At 46.9% G+C, this 16,574-nt stretch overlaps 1 protein-coding gene across 1 annotated transcript in view; it reads left to right on the top strand.

The window, feature by feature from the left end:
* Positions 1-616: 616 nt before the first annotated feature.
* The window catches only part of LOC144724356 (gamma-aminobutyric acid type B receptor subunit 1-like), an 87,637-nt gene continuing 71,679 nt past the window's right edge, over positions 617-16,574 (top strand). Inside the window, exons 1-3 of the mRNA XM_078603419.1 lie at positions 617-776; positions 8,447-8,650; positions 15,446-15,634. Coding sequence (XP_078459545.1) covers positions 617-776; positions 8,447-8,650; positions 15,446-15,634 — 553 coding nt within the window. The remainder of the gene's footprint in view (positions 777-8,446; positions 8,651-15,445; positions 15,635-16,574) is intronic.

Below are 16,574 nucleotides of genomic sequence, written 5' to 3'. Positions count from 1 at the left end.
ATTATACACACGTGCGTGCAGGGGCGGGAGGCAGAACAAGTGCGCGCGTTTGGATAATGTACGAGCCGCGTTCTATTTTAAACAGTCGCGTACAAGGAACGACCAATGGCGATCAAAGTAGCTGCGTCGGTGTATCCGCGAGTCGCACTTGCTCGCGCAAGGCATCGCAGAGTGGAGCAGCGCTCCGTGCTTTCTCTCTGCCTCTCTCTCTTCAATAGGCGCGCGGCTGCATTCCACTCCCGTTCGTTGCACGGGCGGCACGAGTTGCATCATTTGGCCCGCTCCTTCGTTGTGTGCGATTCCATCAAGTACTCCACCCTCTCCTTGCAGCCTTTTAGACAATGTTTGCCTCTCTCGCTGTAAGTTCAATATTCGTCAGCGTCATATTTTTAAGGCTGCTCGCCATCTCTCTCTCTCTCTTGCAAGAGATTTTGGAAAATTAACTAAACAGGAACAATATATTATTAGTTATGGGACGCCGTGTATATGCGTCCCGGTGTACCTGCCGTTGATACACTAATGAGTGGGTAATTGTGCTGCGGTGCTTTTATGAGCACGGGGCAGTTATTGAATGGAACAGCATGCTAAGGAGGAGGGGCAACAGACGGAAAAATGAATGAATGAATGGGCACATGGGGAGGAACAAGGAGGCGCTGAGCGTTTGCAGCTGCGCGTGTGCTTTCAGATGGAGCGGCTTCTCGCGATGCGTGCCCTGGCTTCTCTCCTTCTGCTCCTGGAATCCTTCGCCGCCACCACCAGAGCCAACGCGACACTTGGTAAGTTTGAGTCCAACTGTTGGGCGCCTCTGCTCAAGTGTGTTTTTGCGTGCACCGCGAGTCAGTCGGCAAAGGACGTCCGTCCGACGTTTCGCTCCACGGTGTCTTGGAGCTCCTTTAGGAAGCCGAAGCTTCTTCTTCAGAAACTGATGCTCCCATTCGGGCACGTGGAGCGAAACGTCGGACATCGTGCTGAACACGCGGCAGAACCCGAACTATACAGTACAATCGCCTATGCAGTAGTGCTGCGATGTTACACGAACGCCCCAATTAAACGCTACGCAGTGGTGCCATGAGTTGTGTTAAAAAGGCTCCCTAGCAATAACACAGCAGTCAAGGGGATCAGCCTTGCTGCAAGTGTTCACGCTATCAACACGTCGCTGTGGTGAGCATTGGTACATTTTTTTTAACGACTACCAGCTTCTGTTAAAAATAGATCTGTGTATTCTGCGCTCTTGCCAAATTATTTTTTATTGTCCCCGTTCAGCAGCTGAGCTCTGTCGTGACATTTATTACCCAGGTTGTCTTTACACAGTAGTGGCGCGATATAGCCACTAGGGGAACTTTTAGCTCTTGTGCACGTCCGTGCACGGGATGTATTATGTATAAGGCTTAAAAATCCATTTTATTGGGACTCGGATAGCGCACTGCAAATCCCCCTTGCTGACTTCTTGAGCCAGGGTGCGTTGAGTCACAGGACCCTTTAAGGGCGGAGCACAGATCAGCTGCGGTGTGTCGGCTAGTGTTTGACAAGAGAGTTGCGTGAGGAGGTTTTCAAGACACTCTTTGACACGCGAGTTCACGTGTGAACAGCTGAGACGGCGTTGAATTTGACCTTCAAGGCACCCTGCACACCTCTCGCTGGAGTGTGTCCATGTATCAGTGTTACTGAAGTTTCCTCCTTGGGCAATACGTGTCCTTTAGGGGAATAATGATTTTGTCTCCAGTTGCGTAACAAAAGCACCCGGTCACAATCGGGGATGTTCTGACCGTCAAGAAACAAACTTTTCTACTTAAATATCCAGAAGCTTGCATTCATCAGCTTCGCGTGCCGCACGTGCAAAGTTATCCATGCGTGTAGAATTTATTCGTGTTGGTTTTCATCATCAAATTCATCATCATCATCAAATGGATCAACATCATCATTGACAGGGGCGGTTTCTTCATTAGGGCGATTGGGCGACGCACCACCAATGTCATTCAACCACAGAGTCACGCTAGCCGTCACTGTGCCTCTGGATATAGTCCAATCAGCGTCATGTCACGTTCTGTGGAGTACCGCCTCTTTTTGGGCGATTTCACTCCGGCTGAGAATCGCCCAGAGTGGCCCCATAGACTTACATTCAAATATGTTTTTTTTTCGAACGGGGGCGCTGCAATGCATTCTCTATGGCTTCCGGGAGGGCTCGCCCTAACGTGCTTACGTCATCATACGTAAGCAGGTTTCATCCAACAATATAATTTGTCGCCACCTAGTGGAATCTTTAATAAAAGAAACTTGAGTGGATTGTATATTAATAGTGAGTATAGAAACAAACAAGATGTATTGTAAGAGTCACTTTATTTTTCATTAATATTAAAGAAGTGAAGTTGCCTTTACATGCTTAAGCTGTTAATACATCCATTGCATGGGTGGACCTTATCCTTATCAATCATCCAGACATTTGCCCCCCCTGAGAGATTTTGCAGGAGCCGCCACTGATCATTGATAATGGCTTAGCGGTGCCTTAATGCCAGGCTCCAGAAGGCCCACAAACTCTTACATTTCCTCCAGCGAATTAGAAAAAAGACAATAGGAACACATGATGCGGCCATTTCTGCCTATATGCCATTGGGATAAATGTCTTACATTGCACTCTGGGCAGATCTTGCCATATATTGCATTATAATGGCAGAAAACACATGTTCGAGCTATTGGATTTCCTGAATTTGTTTTCCTTTTTCTGCAAAAAAAACCCGGCACACTGAAATTCCATGGCAAAGCCATTGTTTTATTATGGCAATATATGTGCATGTATACATTATCGATTGGACAGTTTTGGTTTTCACTCAATGACTGATTATCCTGCCACTTTCTGTACCAATATGAGAATGTTGTTGTTTCCGCACTTGAAAACTGAAAAACTGGAATAATAAATAAATGTCTGTTGTGGTTCTATTATTTTATTCTATTGTATTAAGTTATTTATTACCATATTATAATGTGCCTATTTGTATATTGGTTATAATCACTGAGTGCATGAAAATGAAAAAAATGCAGAATGTAAAAGATACTGTGATAAAAAAAAAATAACATGAAATGTGATATCTCATTTTGTAGAGTGTTCAAGGTCAAGGACAATCCGAAAGTGTCAAATAAGTATATGAAGCAAAATACAATGTGAATAGAATGTTCATTCATGCATACGCGTGCAATACAATCCCCCATATATATTTTGTATTATCAATTATGATACTCTCCTATGAATTGCGGTATGTGACTCGAGCTGTCGCTGTTGCTAGGTTTAAAGGGCACTTTGTGATGTATTGGTCGTTTCAGCTTCTCTTCAGTTTAATTAGACCAATTATGTCACTTGAAATTATTTATACTACGATTGGTGCATTCGTGTAACCAGACATTGATTTTCTTCGATGTGTAAGATTGCTTCGGCAACTAATTGCCTCAATGAGGTGGTGTGTTCTTACTTAAATAGTACTGGTAGGAATCTCCTGGTTACACCAGCCAACAAGGGATTATTGTGTCCGTCCGTCGTGCAGGGAGGGGCTAGGTGGGGAAGGAGGGGCTGGGTGGGGAGGGGAGGGGAGGGTGGGGAGGGGCTGGGTGGGGAGGGTGGGGAGGGGCTGGGTGGAGAGGGGCTGGGTGGGGAAGGTGGGGCTGGGTGGGGAGGGACTGGTCACCCCGTGGTGCCCTTATAAAACTCAACGTTTAACCTACTCACGCCGGCTTGTGCCCGCCCTCACAGTCGGGCATATTTGCGGAATACACCACGCCGCCGTTGATCCTGCCCATTGACCGAGCAACCCAACGTTCCTACCAGCTCCCTCCGCAGGAATGTGTTTCAAATCGCGAGATGGTTCTTTATTTACCCTTATATGTCGTGTTGGCGGTGGAGTGGTGGCGCACAAGTTAGTGCACTGCGCTATCAATCTACCGACCCTGAGTTTGATTCCCACCTACTGCTAAGATGATTTGACATGAGTGATATCTCAAGTGACCTCAGGGCCCCTCCCACAACACCCCTTCACCAACCTGCATTGAAAGGTGTGGTGAAGTATGGTTAATCAGCTCCAACATAACCGACACACGGCGTGGGGAGGACTTCATCCAGCAGTGGATTACCAGAGGCCTGTACATTACTATAAAATTATTCACTCAATTACAATGTTTGAATATCATGTCATATAGCATTGTGAATCATATTGAATGTCCTGCTTCATCTTGTAATATCGATGGAATTTCGAAAATGTGGCATGACTGACTTTCACAAAATCAACTAAATTAAATCACAAAATGTTTATTTATTTATTTTGTTTTTCATTTTTTCATTTATTTATTTTTTACCTACGTGACTTTACCGAAAAAACACAAAAAGTATGAATCCTTGCAGTCACGAAAACTTCAAATCTAGAATTTCACAAAATCCTTTGTCAACTGGGATAATTAGATAGGGTTGGGATTAAGCCTAGCCCTGTCATAGGCCAAAAACTCAATGGAAATAATTGGGTTGATATGTTAACCGAGTTGCAAAGTTAACAAAATTGAGTCTCATTATCTGACTCGCCTAAAATTAGCAAATGTTGCCGTGTGGTTATGGAAAATCCCCGATGTTGTGCAGTCTGCATGCGTAACAACGTCACAGATATTACGCCGAAGATATGTTTAGAGACGACACGAGACTGCCATTATAAAATGTGTGGACGAATTCAAGGTGAGAATGATGCAAAACGATTGAATAAGCCTCTGAAGTATGTGCAATGACATCCGGTGAGTATGTAATGGGAATGGACAGTTTCTGGTCACGTACACTTTTTCCCCGCGTTGCGTGGGACTTTTAAACATTGCACAGCGGTGGAGACACGCAGAGTGAAGTGTTTGGCACCAAAGGAGTAAAACAAACCCAGATTCGGTATGTCGGTGGGCGATGCGGAGAGCTCGGTGATACGTGGTAACGCTGCACTTGATCTCCCCGTGTCAGGTAACTTCGTCTCAGCGTGAGATTTGTGCTCCCAGGGTCTGCAGTCAGAAATTGCATTCCGTAAGGACAGGACGCACTGTGAAAAGAATGTACAGAGAGGAGTTCAGCTGATTTAAGCAGCCGAACGACATACGAGTTCATACTCGAAGCACATGTTGTGGAGCACATGTCTCTTTGCTTTCACTTTTATGCTTTTCCACCCTGTGTCTTTGTGTGCTGACAATGCTGTGCGCTGCAACAACAAAAAAAGTTCAGTGCCCTAGATAAAAGTGTATTTTTATTCACAGCAAACTCATAACAGCAAGCCACACTCTGTACGAGCGATGTGCAATGATTCACCACCAACGCTGTCTGCCAGTGGCTTTATGAATTGTCACAATTCAGAGTGGCATTTAAATTCGAGAATCCGTCCTTTATTTAAACATTGGGGTGGCTGTGGTTACCATTTCTGACTGTGGGTATTACATGGGCCCACTGCATACCGACCATTATAAAAAAAAAAAGTGATTCTAGTTTCTAGCCCTTCGTCAATCCACTGCTGGATGAAGGCCTCCCCACAGTTTGTAGATGGGGGGATATTTTTGTTCCCTGATGATGCTTGGCATATTTCCAAACGAAGCATCGTCACGTCTATTGCCAAATTGGTTGTGAGAATTGCACTTTAACTTGCCAGCGAGCTGAAACAATAATAATGGTGCATTAAAACGCCGTACATGGTGACAATTACATTTATTTGTGGCTGTATTGGAGCTATTAGATGGTTTCACAATACATATTTAGCCGGATTATTACATGGACTAACCCAAAAAAAATAATTATGAGTCTGAATCGATATCGGTGGATGAACCGAAGCGTTGTTACACCTCGACTGTTTATCGCCGCTTGGCTCATCACACTCCGCTCTCCTTTACACATTTCGTAGGTATGGTGCCTGTCAAAGGAGCGTTCGAGCAGGAAAAATAACGAATGTGCAGGGATCCCGTGAAGTGCGCGCGATGGAGCCTTGTGTGCAATGTGTTGGCAGGCTGCCTTTTTCCCTGCGGCCAGCTACCAACGCATGGCCCACTCGCCTTCACGCCCAGCTTTAGTTGCGCTTCTCACGACGATAGCTCACTGCACACAAAGTTGGGTGGCAATGTGACGGGAGAGAGAAACAAATGTGTATATTTACCGTTTTTAAATGAACGCGAGCAATTTTCACGTATATATATTTTTTTATACAAAGTAGCATGAGGGGAGGCACAGTAGAGCTATTGTGGGGGGGGGATGGGGTGGTAGCAACTCAACGTTGATTGACCGCTCAAGGGAATAAACTTGTCGATTTAGGGGGGTACGGTGGTGGCATTTGTTGGCGTAGGCCCCGCCAGCCGGCCCCTGCATGGCAGCATCTTGGCATCGGAATCGGCGGCAGAGCGAGAAGATCAGGGGTCAATCAGAGAAGTTCGCGAGTTAAGTTCCTTTGCTTGAGGGTTGACTCAACCCCTCCCCCATCCGCCCTTCAGGGTTGAGAAAAGAGTTAGCACTTCGTGGGGAGGGATCAACAGTGGGTATCGTATGGAAAGACTCGGTAGGAATTGAGCAATTTTCGCCCCTGTTTCAGGGCTGTAAATGGGAGATCGGCACTGCCTCAATGCTCATTTGAACGGCAAATCACTTTGACATTTTTTTTTGTAGTTTGACATTTTTACGCAGAGCGGTGGAACGCACTGAGCGTGTTGGGATCACAGTTACTGCCGGGGCATGCTTGGCTAGCGCCTAGCAGTGCAACTGGGCAGCCACGAACAGAAGGACACTGTCGTAGCAAATAAGTGCCATTTTTTATTGAGAACAATGGGATACTTTTTTTGCAGATGTGTCATTATTAAGGCTCATTTGCTTCTTACCCAGGATAATGTTAGCAGCCACACATTCACTCATTGTTCACCACAGCCACTCTGATACAATTTTAGATTTGAAGCTTTCGTGACTGCAAGGATTCATACTCTTAGGTGTTTCGGTAAAGTCACGTAGGTAAAAAATGTGAAATTAAACATTTTTTATATTAATAAAATAATAATAAATGAAAATAAATCATTTAAATCACGACGTTTCAGAGGCAACACAAGTCTCCGTCTTCAGGTGGGACCGTCACAGCTAAATTTACTGTATCAAGTGAGGAAAAATCCAATTCAATCACGACGAAACGTCGTGATTGAATTGATTTATTTTCATTTATTATTATTATTATTTGATTTCTATTATTATTTTTTATTTTGTATCTACGTGACTTGACCGAAAAAAACCTAAGAGTACTCTGATACAACTCCCCTCCCGGCATGCTGACCCTGCCGCCATCCTGCCCGTTAATGCAACAACAAAAACACATCCAGTCCTCTATTCATGTTGTTTCCAAACAAAGTGGCCTTGCCTTGCCTACCTCTTGATTCAACTGACAATGTATTCAGCCATACCTAGTCAGCTGTACTGGCTGCTTATACAACAGGAAAGTGTTGCAAATGGCATTTGCAGTGCACAATGATGAGTGCATACTCTTTGTACAGGAAGGTCCTCTCGTATCATTAGTTCCCCTTTTTTCACATGACTGTTGAACCCCACACGCTTCGATGGCAGTGGAGCAGCACTTACCAGGGCAGGGTGTCTGTGTGTGTGTGTGTGTTTTTTGTTTGGTATCTCTGCAGTGATACGTTCATTAACTGTGATGTTTGTCCAGTGTATTCGCAGTGTTGTTATATATTCACATTGACCGATATGCCCATCCCACCACGCCACCCAGGTGCAGTTTTAGTGTCATTCGTAAGGGATGGGCCCCGTGTAGTCCAATTTTTTTTATTTTGTGACATTGCAAAAAAAAAGAAAGGCGTGATAGACGTCATCATGAGACCAGGCAATGGATCCAAGAATGGAAACACGCACATGCTCGCTTTCTCGTATTATCATTCACTTTAATAATCATACATTATTTACATACCCTGCCAGGTGGCTCAGCAGTAGATCGAACAGCTCGCAATCAATCCGACGGTTGCTAGTTCAAATCCTGGTTGGGGATAGACTCAGCCTATCATCCCTACAGGGATGATAAAATAGCTACCAATTTGTGGGGAAGTGAAGAAGAACAGTGGTTGTCCTATAGAGACACTCACCCCTGACAAAGGAGTGGCGAATTTTCCACCACTGCCTCAGGGCTGTCAACTGGAGCTGAGCACTGCCTCAAAGCTGATTTTGAGCAGGAAATCACCGTCGTCATCATCGCGATCCATGAGCAGATAGCCTGTAGGTTGTCCACTGCACATTCCGTTATTTGTTTCCACTTCCAGGAAATCCCTAACGTTGTTAATGCCCGTTGCACCGACACGGATCTTCCTTACGCCTCCATGCGCCATAAAAACCCTCCCCTCTGCTTTTTGTGTGTGTTGTTTTGTGTTTCGTGCGCGCGTGTGTGTGTGTGTGCGTGTGTGCGCGTGTGTCCGCTCGCAGGCTGCAGCAAGATGGACCCACCGCCCTACGCGGGGATCCGCTACATGGGGCTGAGCTACCGCCAGGTGCAGCTCATGCGGCTGATGCCCATCCGCTACGAGATCGAGTACGTGTGCAAGGCGGGCCGCGAGATCCAAGGACCGCACGTTCGCAAGTGCCTGCCCAACGGCACCTGGTCTGACATGGGCACGGAGACCAAATGCTGTACGTACGGGAGACGCGATGCTCTTGTTGTAGCGCGCGAGAAGATCGCAGCCCCCCCCCCCCCCCGGGGGGCACTGGGCCTAAAACGTCAATGGAATTTATTCTGTCGCGCAATTCGTTCTATCCCGTTGCAGCGCACAAGCAAGATTTTACATTCGCTAGAGGCAAAGATACCCCACCTATAGCCCTACTAGATTGTTGGTGCAAGTGCTGTTAGCGAGCACCTGTGAAGGTCGGCACGGCGCACATCGCACCAGCTACAAATTTGAGGCTGAGTCGACCTAGGGGAGGCCCAGGACCGGTTCGGATAATCGTCACCGGTGTTGGCCGTTAGGCGTAATGAAACTCGGGTCGTCGGGTTCGTAGCGCAGCGCGCTGAACCCATACACTGCCGCTTCCCCACAGTATTTTACACACAAAGACAAAAATCCCCCGAAAAGCCTTAACAGACTGTGCTGTTAGTGAGCACCTATGAAGGCCGGAACGCTACACGAGGGGGTGGGTGACCAGCACCACGCCCAACCCGCCTTTATCTTCCCAGTGGCGATGTTTACTACACACCGCACCAGGTACTCATTTGAGGCTGAGTCGACCTAGGGGAGACCCAGGACCGGTTCGGATAATCGTCACCGTTGTTGGCCGTGAGCGGGAATCGAACCCGGGTCGCCAGGTTCGTAGTGCAGCGCGCTAACCGCTACGCCACCGCTCCCCACACACCCACACGCACTCACGCACTCACGCACACTGCTGCCGCTTGAGGCTTTCACGGTTGCGCTGTTTGGCTCTCGGGGATGCGTTTTCAGCTCGTGGCGCAGTCTGTGTGTGTGCGGTTTTTTTTATTCGACCCGATTTCCTTTTATTCTTCAGGGAACAGAATGCAAGAGTGGAAAGGATTCAGTGCGACCCAAAAACAAACCGTGGAGAGTTGCGCACGCGCGCGCATTTGCCCGAGTTTTGTGACACGGATGGATGATTTGATAGAGGAAGCCTTTCAAAGTCCCGGTGAAGCCATTAGCTCCAACTGCTCCGTTGCCATTGCTTCCTTCCTATTGCTGCCCCATTTCCGAGTCGGTGCAAAAGTTTGCAAGACGAAACTTCATGAGTTCACTCCTTAAGCGGGGTCCACATCCGATCGATTCGTTGCACCTCTTGGTTGCATGCGACCGTAATGTGCGGACATCACCTCCGCAATTCGTTGCGAGCCGCGAGGCAAAAAATCCGGTTGCACGCAGTAAAGACTCTACAATCCAGCGGCGATCTGCTCGGCAATTTGTTCGCGACGTACTTCATCGCCACGTAAAGCATTCGCAAATACTGCGATCGCTCGCTTACAGCCCTGCTGGATTATGTCCTTGTTGGGCAACTACTCGCTCGGACGCGGACAAAAGCAGCTGCGGGGCGACGATTTTAAGCGGTGGCGATTTCGAGAGGGACTCGTCTGCGCGACCGATCGCTCGATTGTGTGTGACCGGGCGTTGCGGTCTCGTTAACAAGTGCCGTGCGGATTCGACTCTTTCCCCTTGGTCTCGCGACATCCGAGTGCTCGTCACAGTAACCCTGCCCTAACCTTTGCACACGGTCTCGCCCATCTAATCTCAACCTTCCTCTTTTTAAACTGGTTGTAAATATACGTCTGTTTAACACGTAGGCTTTTCGCGACCGATATCATACATAATACAGTGTGGGGGTTTTTTGGGGGGGGGGGATTTTGATCGCGTGAATATTAATGTGTCATTAAACCCGCCACCACCCGACAGCCGATAAGTAAGGTTTGTCACGTAAACAGAACATGCCAATTCGTTACTAATACAGCACACCGGTGTGTTGGAGAGTGAATCCACAACATTTATACATTTGTCTGGCTGCCGCCTGATGATGCTGGTTGTAATTACTGGCAGAAGGTTGTACTCAGTGTGCTGAACTAGTAACGAATTGGCATGTTCTGTTTATGTGACAAACCTTACTATATTCTTGGTTATTCTTGGTTCTTTCGGTTAAGTCATGTAGAAGGGAAATAATAAAATAAAACATATATAAAACAATAAATAAAAAAATTCTTGGTTCTTTCGGTAAAGTCACGTAGATAAAAATTTTATTAAATAAAATAAAATAATTTTCAATTAGAAATAAATTCAAAATAATAAAAGCAAAAAACCCACGACGTTTCGATCGCAACACAAGCGGAGAGAAAAGAGAACAACTGCTTATAAGCGTTTCCAAAGTGAGTGGGCGGGGGACGAGAGTTGGGGGGAGGGGAGAGCTTGTGCAGCGTGAACAGCATGGGCGGGGCAGCCAGTCAGCCAATGAGGGGAAGGAAGGGGGTAGAGATAGGGGGAGAGAGAGGGGGGGTAGAGATAGGGGGAGAGAGATAGGGGGAGAGAGAGGGGGGGTAGAGATAGGGGGAGAGAGATAGGGGGAGAGAGAGGGGGGGTAGAGATAGGGGGAGAGAGATAGGGGGAGAGAGAGGGGGGGTAGAGATAGGGGGAGAGAGATAGGGGGAGAGAGAGGGGGGGTAGAGATAGGGGGAGAGAGATAGGGGGAGAGAGATAGGGGGAGAGAGAGGGGGGTAGAGATAGGGGGAGAGAGATAGGGGGAGAGAGAGGGGGGGGGTAGAGATAGGGGGAGAGAGATAGGGGGAGAGAGAGGGGGGTAGAGATAGGGGGAGAGAGATAGGGGGAGATAGAGGGGGGTAGAGATAGGGGGAGAGAGATAGGGGGGGGCATTGCACCTCGATACACACATCCACACTGCTGACGGTGGAGGTTAACAAGAAAACACAAATCAAGGCATGATCCAAAGTGGTTGATAACATCTTTACAATGATTGCTGAGCTTAAAACCGTCGTCTCGGTTGAAACTGTGTCTGTGTCTGTATATATGGATGGATTCGTGAACGATTTGGCTGAGTCGGGTGGTGGCGGGTTTAATGACATTTATGTTCACGCGATCTAACCAAAAAAACCTGAAACTGGAACTTTTTAATGATAAAAAAAAATATTTCTATGAAAAAAGGGATATCATTAGTAAGCGCAGACTCAAGTGTGTTAATATACTTTTTTCAATATACTGTTGTAACCTCCGATGTCAATGCACCCGTTTCACTTGAGGATACGGTTAGAGAATCGTAATAATAAGGGAATCAAAATTAGCCTAACAACTGCTTGTTTCAGCTTTAATATTGGTTCTGAACTTTGATCCCCCTCCCATCCCCCATGCAAGCTTTAACCGTACCACGCGCATATGTTAACATGATACGTCATGAACATGTGTGTGCATGTATGCAGTTATCTTTGTCTGTGAAGTGGCCATACCCACTTCATGAGCATTCAGAACTTGACTGGAGAAGCATCAATATTTTTTGTGGGTTCACAGGAGGTGGTGGTGTGGAGTGCATCGTGAGTTTGTGTCATCACTTTTTTTTTCATCCCATCGTTTATTTTATTCCGTAACGCGATGTATTGTGCGACACACATTCTTCACGCACTGGCAAAGGCGGCGCAGTGGATCTTCTTTGCCAATAAGTATGAAGTTTAACTTGTAAATGGACACCGCAGCACCACTAATTAGGAGCGAACTAAAGTTTATGCCCAGCAGAAACAATGAGTGGCTCTATAAATACACCGAACGCGTGATTGAAATCCCTTGCGGACTACACAATACGATGTCACGTTGTGCCTTAGTCATTGCCGAGCTTGATAGCTGCTATGCGAAGGCTTTCTTAAGATACGGTGTTCAGGTTAAGAGGTTTTTTTCTTCTTCTTCTTCTTCAAATGTTGCTTTTGTTGGTGCTCCGATTAATTGGCGTACATGTTGGGCACAGCGAGCACAGAGTCATTTGCTTCGCCTCTGAATGCGACCCACTTCTTTGCATCTCTTATCACCATAGCGATACGATTGTGCTGTCTTTTTCACGTCATGGGAACAAGTTACGATTCGGAACTCTATCAGAGCTATGCATTACCACCCCCGACATGAGAATAATACAGGTTTTTGGGGGGGGGGGGGTTAGATCGCGTAAATATAAATGTGTCGTTAAACCCGCCACTACCCGGCACAGCCAATTAGTAAGGTTTGTCACGTAAACAGAAAATGCCAATTCATTACTAGTACAGCATACCGGTGTGTTGGAGAGCAAAGCCACAACATTTACAATCTGAGTACGACGTTTTGCCAGTAATTACAACCGGCATCATTAGGCGACAGCCAGATTTGTGGCTGGTTTAACGGGTGGTGGCGGGTTTAACGGCACATTCATTTTTACGCGATCTAACCCAAAAAAACAAAACGAGATTATGGATGATATTGGTCGCGAAAGCCTACGTGTTAAAACGGGAATAAAGGCCTGCGGAAGGAGATATCACAGAACACATCCGCGATGCCTTTCAAGTGCAATCTCTGAATCCACACTTCAGGTGCTGCACTCTCCCACGCGCTGCTACAAAGAAATGTTTGTTGCCTAACAGGCAAAGCCCTTTTTATTATTATTGTTGTTATCCAGCTTGGATTCTGCCAAATCACGTGCACAAAAAAAACAACAAACCGAATTTTAAATGATGCGTCGTGCATGCAGTCATGGGTGGTGACCAGGCTGAGACCATCGGCTCATTTTGACTTAAGAACCCGGTTTAATCACGAGTGCTTACCTGGATGTGAACACAGCTTTTCAACAATGGTGGCTCAGTGCTCTCTCTCTCTCTCTCTGATCCTTGAACCACCCAACCAGTACATCCTACTTTCATATTGATTATTTTCCCCATTGTTCCCATCCACCAGAAGCCAACCGGTTCAATGTGTAGTGCCGTGCTGTGATCAATCGCTGTTGAGCTCCTGTGTGAATTGCTTCGGATTTGGCTCCGAGAAGGGCAGGCGTGAGTGTTGGGAACATTATTCACAAGACGAATGCACGGGTGGCACATCGAAGACATCGGCGCGAGCGTGCCAACTTCAAATTCATTATCGGGGTCCGTGTACAAAAAAAACAGCTGTAAAATGCTTTACAATCATTGCCGTTAACAAACAAACAAGATATATAATTGGCTACTGTGTCAGGAAATGACCTCTTTCTCTCTCTTCAGCGCGGAAATAAAAGGAAGGGATAATATTGTGGCTCATACGTGGGAGGAGTTCTTTTTTTTAACTGCAGTGACTAAGTCTGCGAACTGACGGACAAATTGCATTTGAATGGTGTTCCTAGCTGACATTCAACAAAAAACTCTTTTATGAATGACGCATTTGTGTGGTTTTTATCTTCCTATTCTTGACGGTTTGAAACGTCACAACGAGTATCTTCAGATTTCACAAATTGGAGATGGTCGGATGACTCAGAGGGCTTTAACCACGTCAGACATGGGATCATAGGTTGCAATTCTAGCAACCATGATTACAAACCACGTTCTCTAGTGGGCCAAATTGATGAGCTCAGCCTGGTAGCCAATGACTGCACAATAAAAGTATCGTACTTAACGTTGTTTTCGGTTTATTTGACTCATTTTCAGCTCTGAGGACAAAAACAAAAACTGTTCAGGTGGATTGCTCCGGGCAGAGGACCTCTAGAGCATGTGTTCGTGTCGTCTACGCAATCATGAGTTATCTTAGTCGCTGGCCTTTTTCAGTTGTAGGCCTCTGAGCCTGTGCTAAGAAAATTGTGATTTTTTTTTCAAAAACACAATGTATGTTGAACTTCTTTCGCAACGTACGTAGCCAACCGTGCTAATTTGGAGATGCGGTGGCGGCGGCGGGGGGGGGGGGCGAACTAAACACACATAAAGCAGCTCTAAAGAAATACGTTTCTAAGGTGCAGCCCCAAAAAGTTCAAGTTCATTTATTAGGTATAGCCCTGTGAGCCATTCGGCTCTTGAATCGGGTGCAACCGCAACAAACAAAAAACAAAAACATGAACAAGAAAACATCTTAAAGTGACTATGTGCAAACAGAAAATCCAAGAACAGACAGCAAAATATTGCAGAAGAAGCACCGTACACCAACACTGTATGCAGTGTTGGTGTACGAGTTGCCCACTTCACCGTTGGTGCAAGAGAATCCACTAGACGAGGGAGAACCAGGGAGGTGATGTAGCCCGCTCTTCCATGCTGGCATATTCATCTCGAAATAGGTGGGAGTAGCCACACTCTGCTTAGACAACCTGCCGACTGACTAACTGTGGTCTCCCCGTTTATAACGCTGGGTAGACAGGGACTGGGGGGAGGAGGGGGGGATTAAGGTAACCATTGTTGCAACTACCGTGAGGGGAGATCAAACAGAATCTGCGACCTCTTTAATTGCAAGTCCAGTATGGTACAAAATAGTTTTTTTGGGGGGGTTAGATCGCGTAACTATATAAATGTATCGTTAAACCCGCCACCACCGACACAGCCAATTAGTAAGGGTTGTCACGTAAACAGAACGATGTGTTGGAGGGCAAAGCCACAACATTTACAATCTGAGTACGACGTTTCAACTAGCCTCATCAGGTGACAGCCGGATTTGTGGAGAAATCCTCCTGTTTCGTTCCCTAAACAGATAAGAGGGGTAGATGTGATTACATCGCTTGTGCGCTCATTGTGCGCGAAGTGGGGGTTTCATGAATGCATATGAATGACAATGGGTATCCATTGCCGCTTGGGTTATTTATATGATCAAACCGAATCTGCGACCTCTTTAATTGCAAGTCCACTATGATAGCCATGATACCGGGCGGGCGTCCACTGCAAAATGAACCTAACAAGGGGTAGCGAAATAAAGAAGTACAAATTCACATGAATTCGCCGTCCTTTTTTCGTTGTTGTTGTTGTTGCAGTGCGGATGTGCCCCGAGATGCCCCCCGACTTCTCGAACGGCCGGGCGGAGATCGTGGAAGGGAACGCACGGGCTACGGAGGGGACCCACATCGAGTACTCGTGCGACGAAGGGTATCGCCTGGTCGGCCCACCGGCCCTGTACTGCACCAAGGCCGGCGTGTGGGACGGCTCGATTCCCCACTGCGTCGGTACGTACCGCCTCGTTCAAAAGCACGCGCTTTTGAATTTAAAAATAATAATGCGTCCTTAACAATTGCCCCGGGGTCGTTTTCGTCGCGCGGAATTCCACCCCCAGCCCCACCAAGTGCAATGCCAGTCGTTGTGTGTTCCTGTTGTGAAGCCAGTGCCAGTCGTTGTGTGTTCCTGTTGTGAAGCCAGTGCCAGTCGTTGTGTGTTCCTGTTGTGAAGCCAGTGCCAGTCGTTGTGTGTTCCTGTTGTGAAGCCAGTGCCAGTCGTTGTGTGTTCCTCTCATGAAGCCAGTGTCAGTCGTTGTGTGTTCCTGTTATGAAGCCAGTGCCAGTCGTTGTGTGTTCCTGTTGTGAAGCCAGTGCCAGTCGTTGTGTGTTCCTGTTGTGAAGCCAGTGTCAGTCGTTGTGTGTTCCTGTTATGAAGCCAGTGCCAGTCGTTGTGTGTTCCTGTTGTGAAGCCAGTGCCAGTCGTTGTGTGTTCCTGTTGTGAAGCCAGTGTCAGTCGTTGTGTGTTCCTGTTATGAAGCCAGTGCCAGTCGTTGTGTGTTCCTGTTGTGAAGCCAGTGCCAGTCGTTGTGTGTTCCTGTTGTGAAGCCAGTGTCAGTCGTTGTGTGTTCCTGTTATGAAGCCAGTGCCAGTCGTTGTGTGTTCCTGTTGTGAAGCCAGTGCCAGTCGTTGTGTGTTCCTGTTGTGAAGCCAGTGCCAGTCGTTGTGTGTTCCTCTCATGAAGCCAGTGCCAGTGGTTGTGTGTTCCTGTTGTGAAGCCAGTGTCAGTCGTTGTGTGTTCCTGTTATGAAGCCAGTGCCAGTCGTTGTGTGTTCCTGTTGTGAAGCCAGTGCCAGTCGTTGTGTGTTCCTCTCATGAAGCCAGTGCCAGTCGTTGTGTGTTCCTCTCATGAAGCCAGTGCCAGTCGTTGTGTGTTCCTGTTATGAAGCCAGTG

The sequence above is a fragment of the Lampetra planeri genome, chromosome 20 (assembly GCF_965212315.1).
Source record: "Lampetra planeri chromosome 20, kcLamPlan1.2.h2, whole genome shotgun sequence".
Lineage (NCBI taxonomy): Eukaryota > Metazoa > Chordata > Hyperoartia > Petromyzontiformes > Petromyzontidae > Lampetra > Lampetra planeri.
This window is presented reverse-complemented; position numbering and strand designations above follow the sequence as displayed.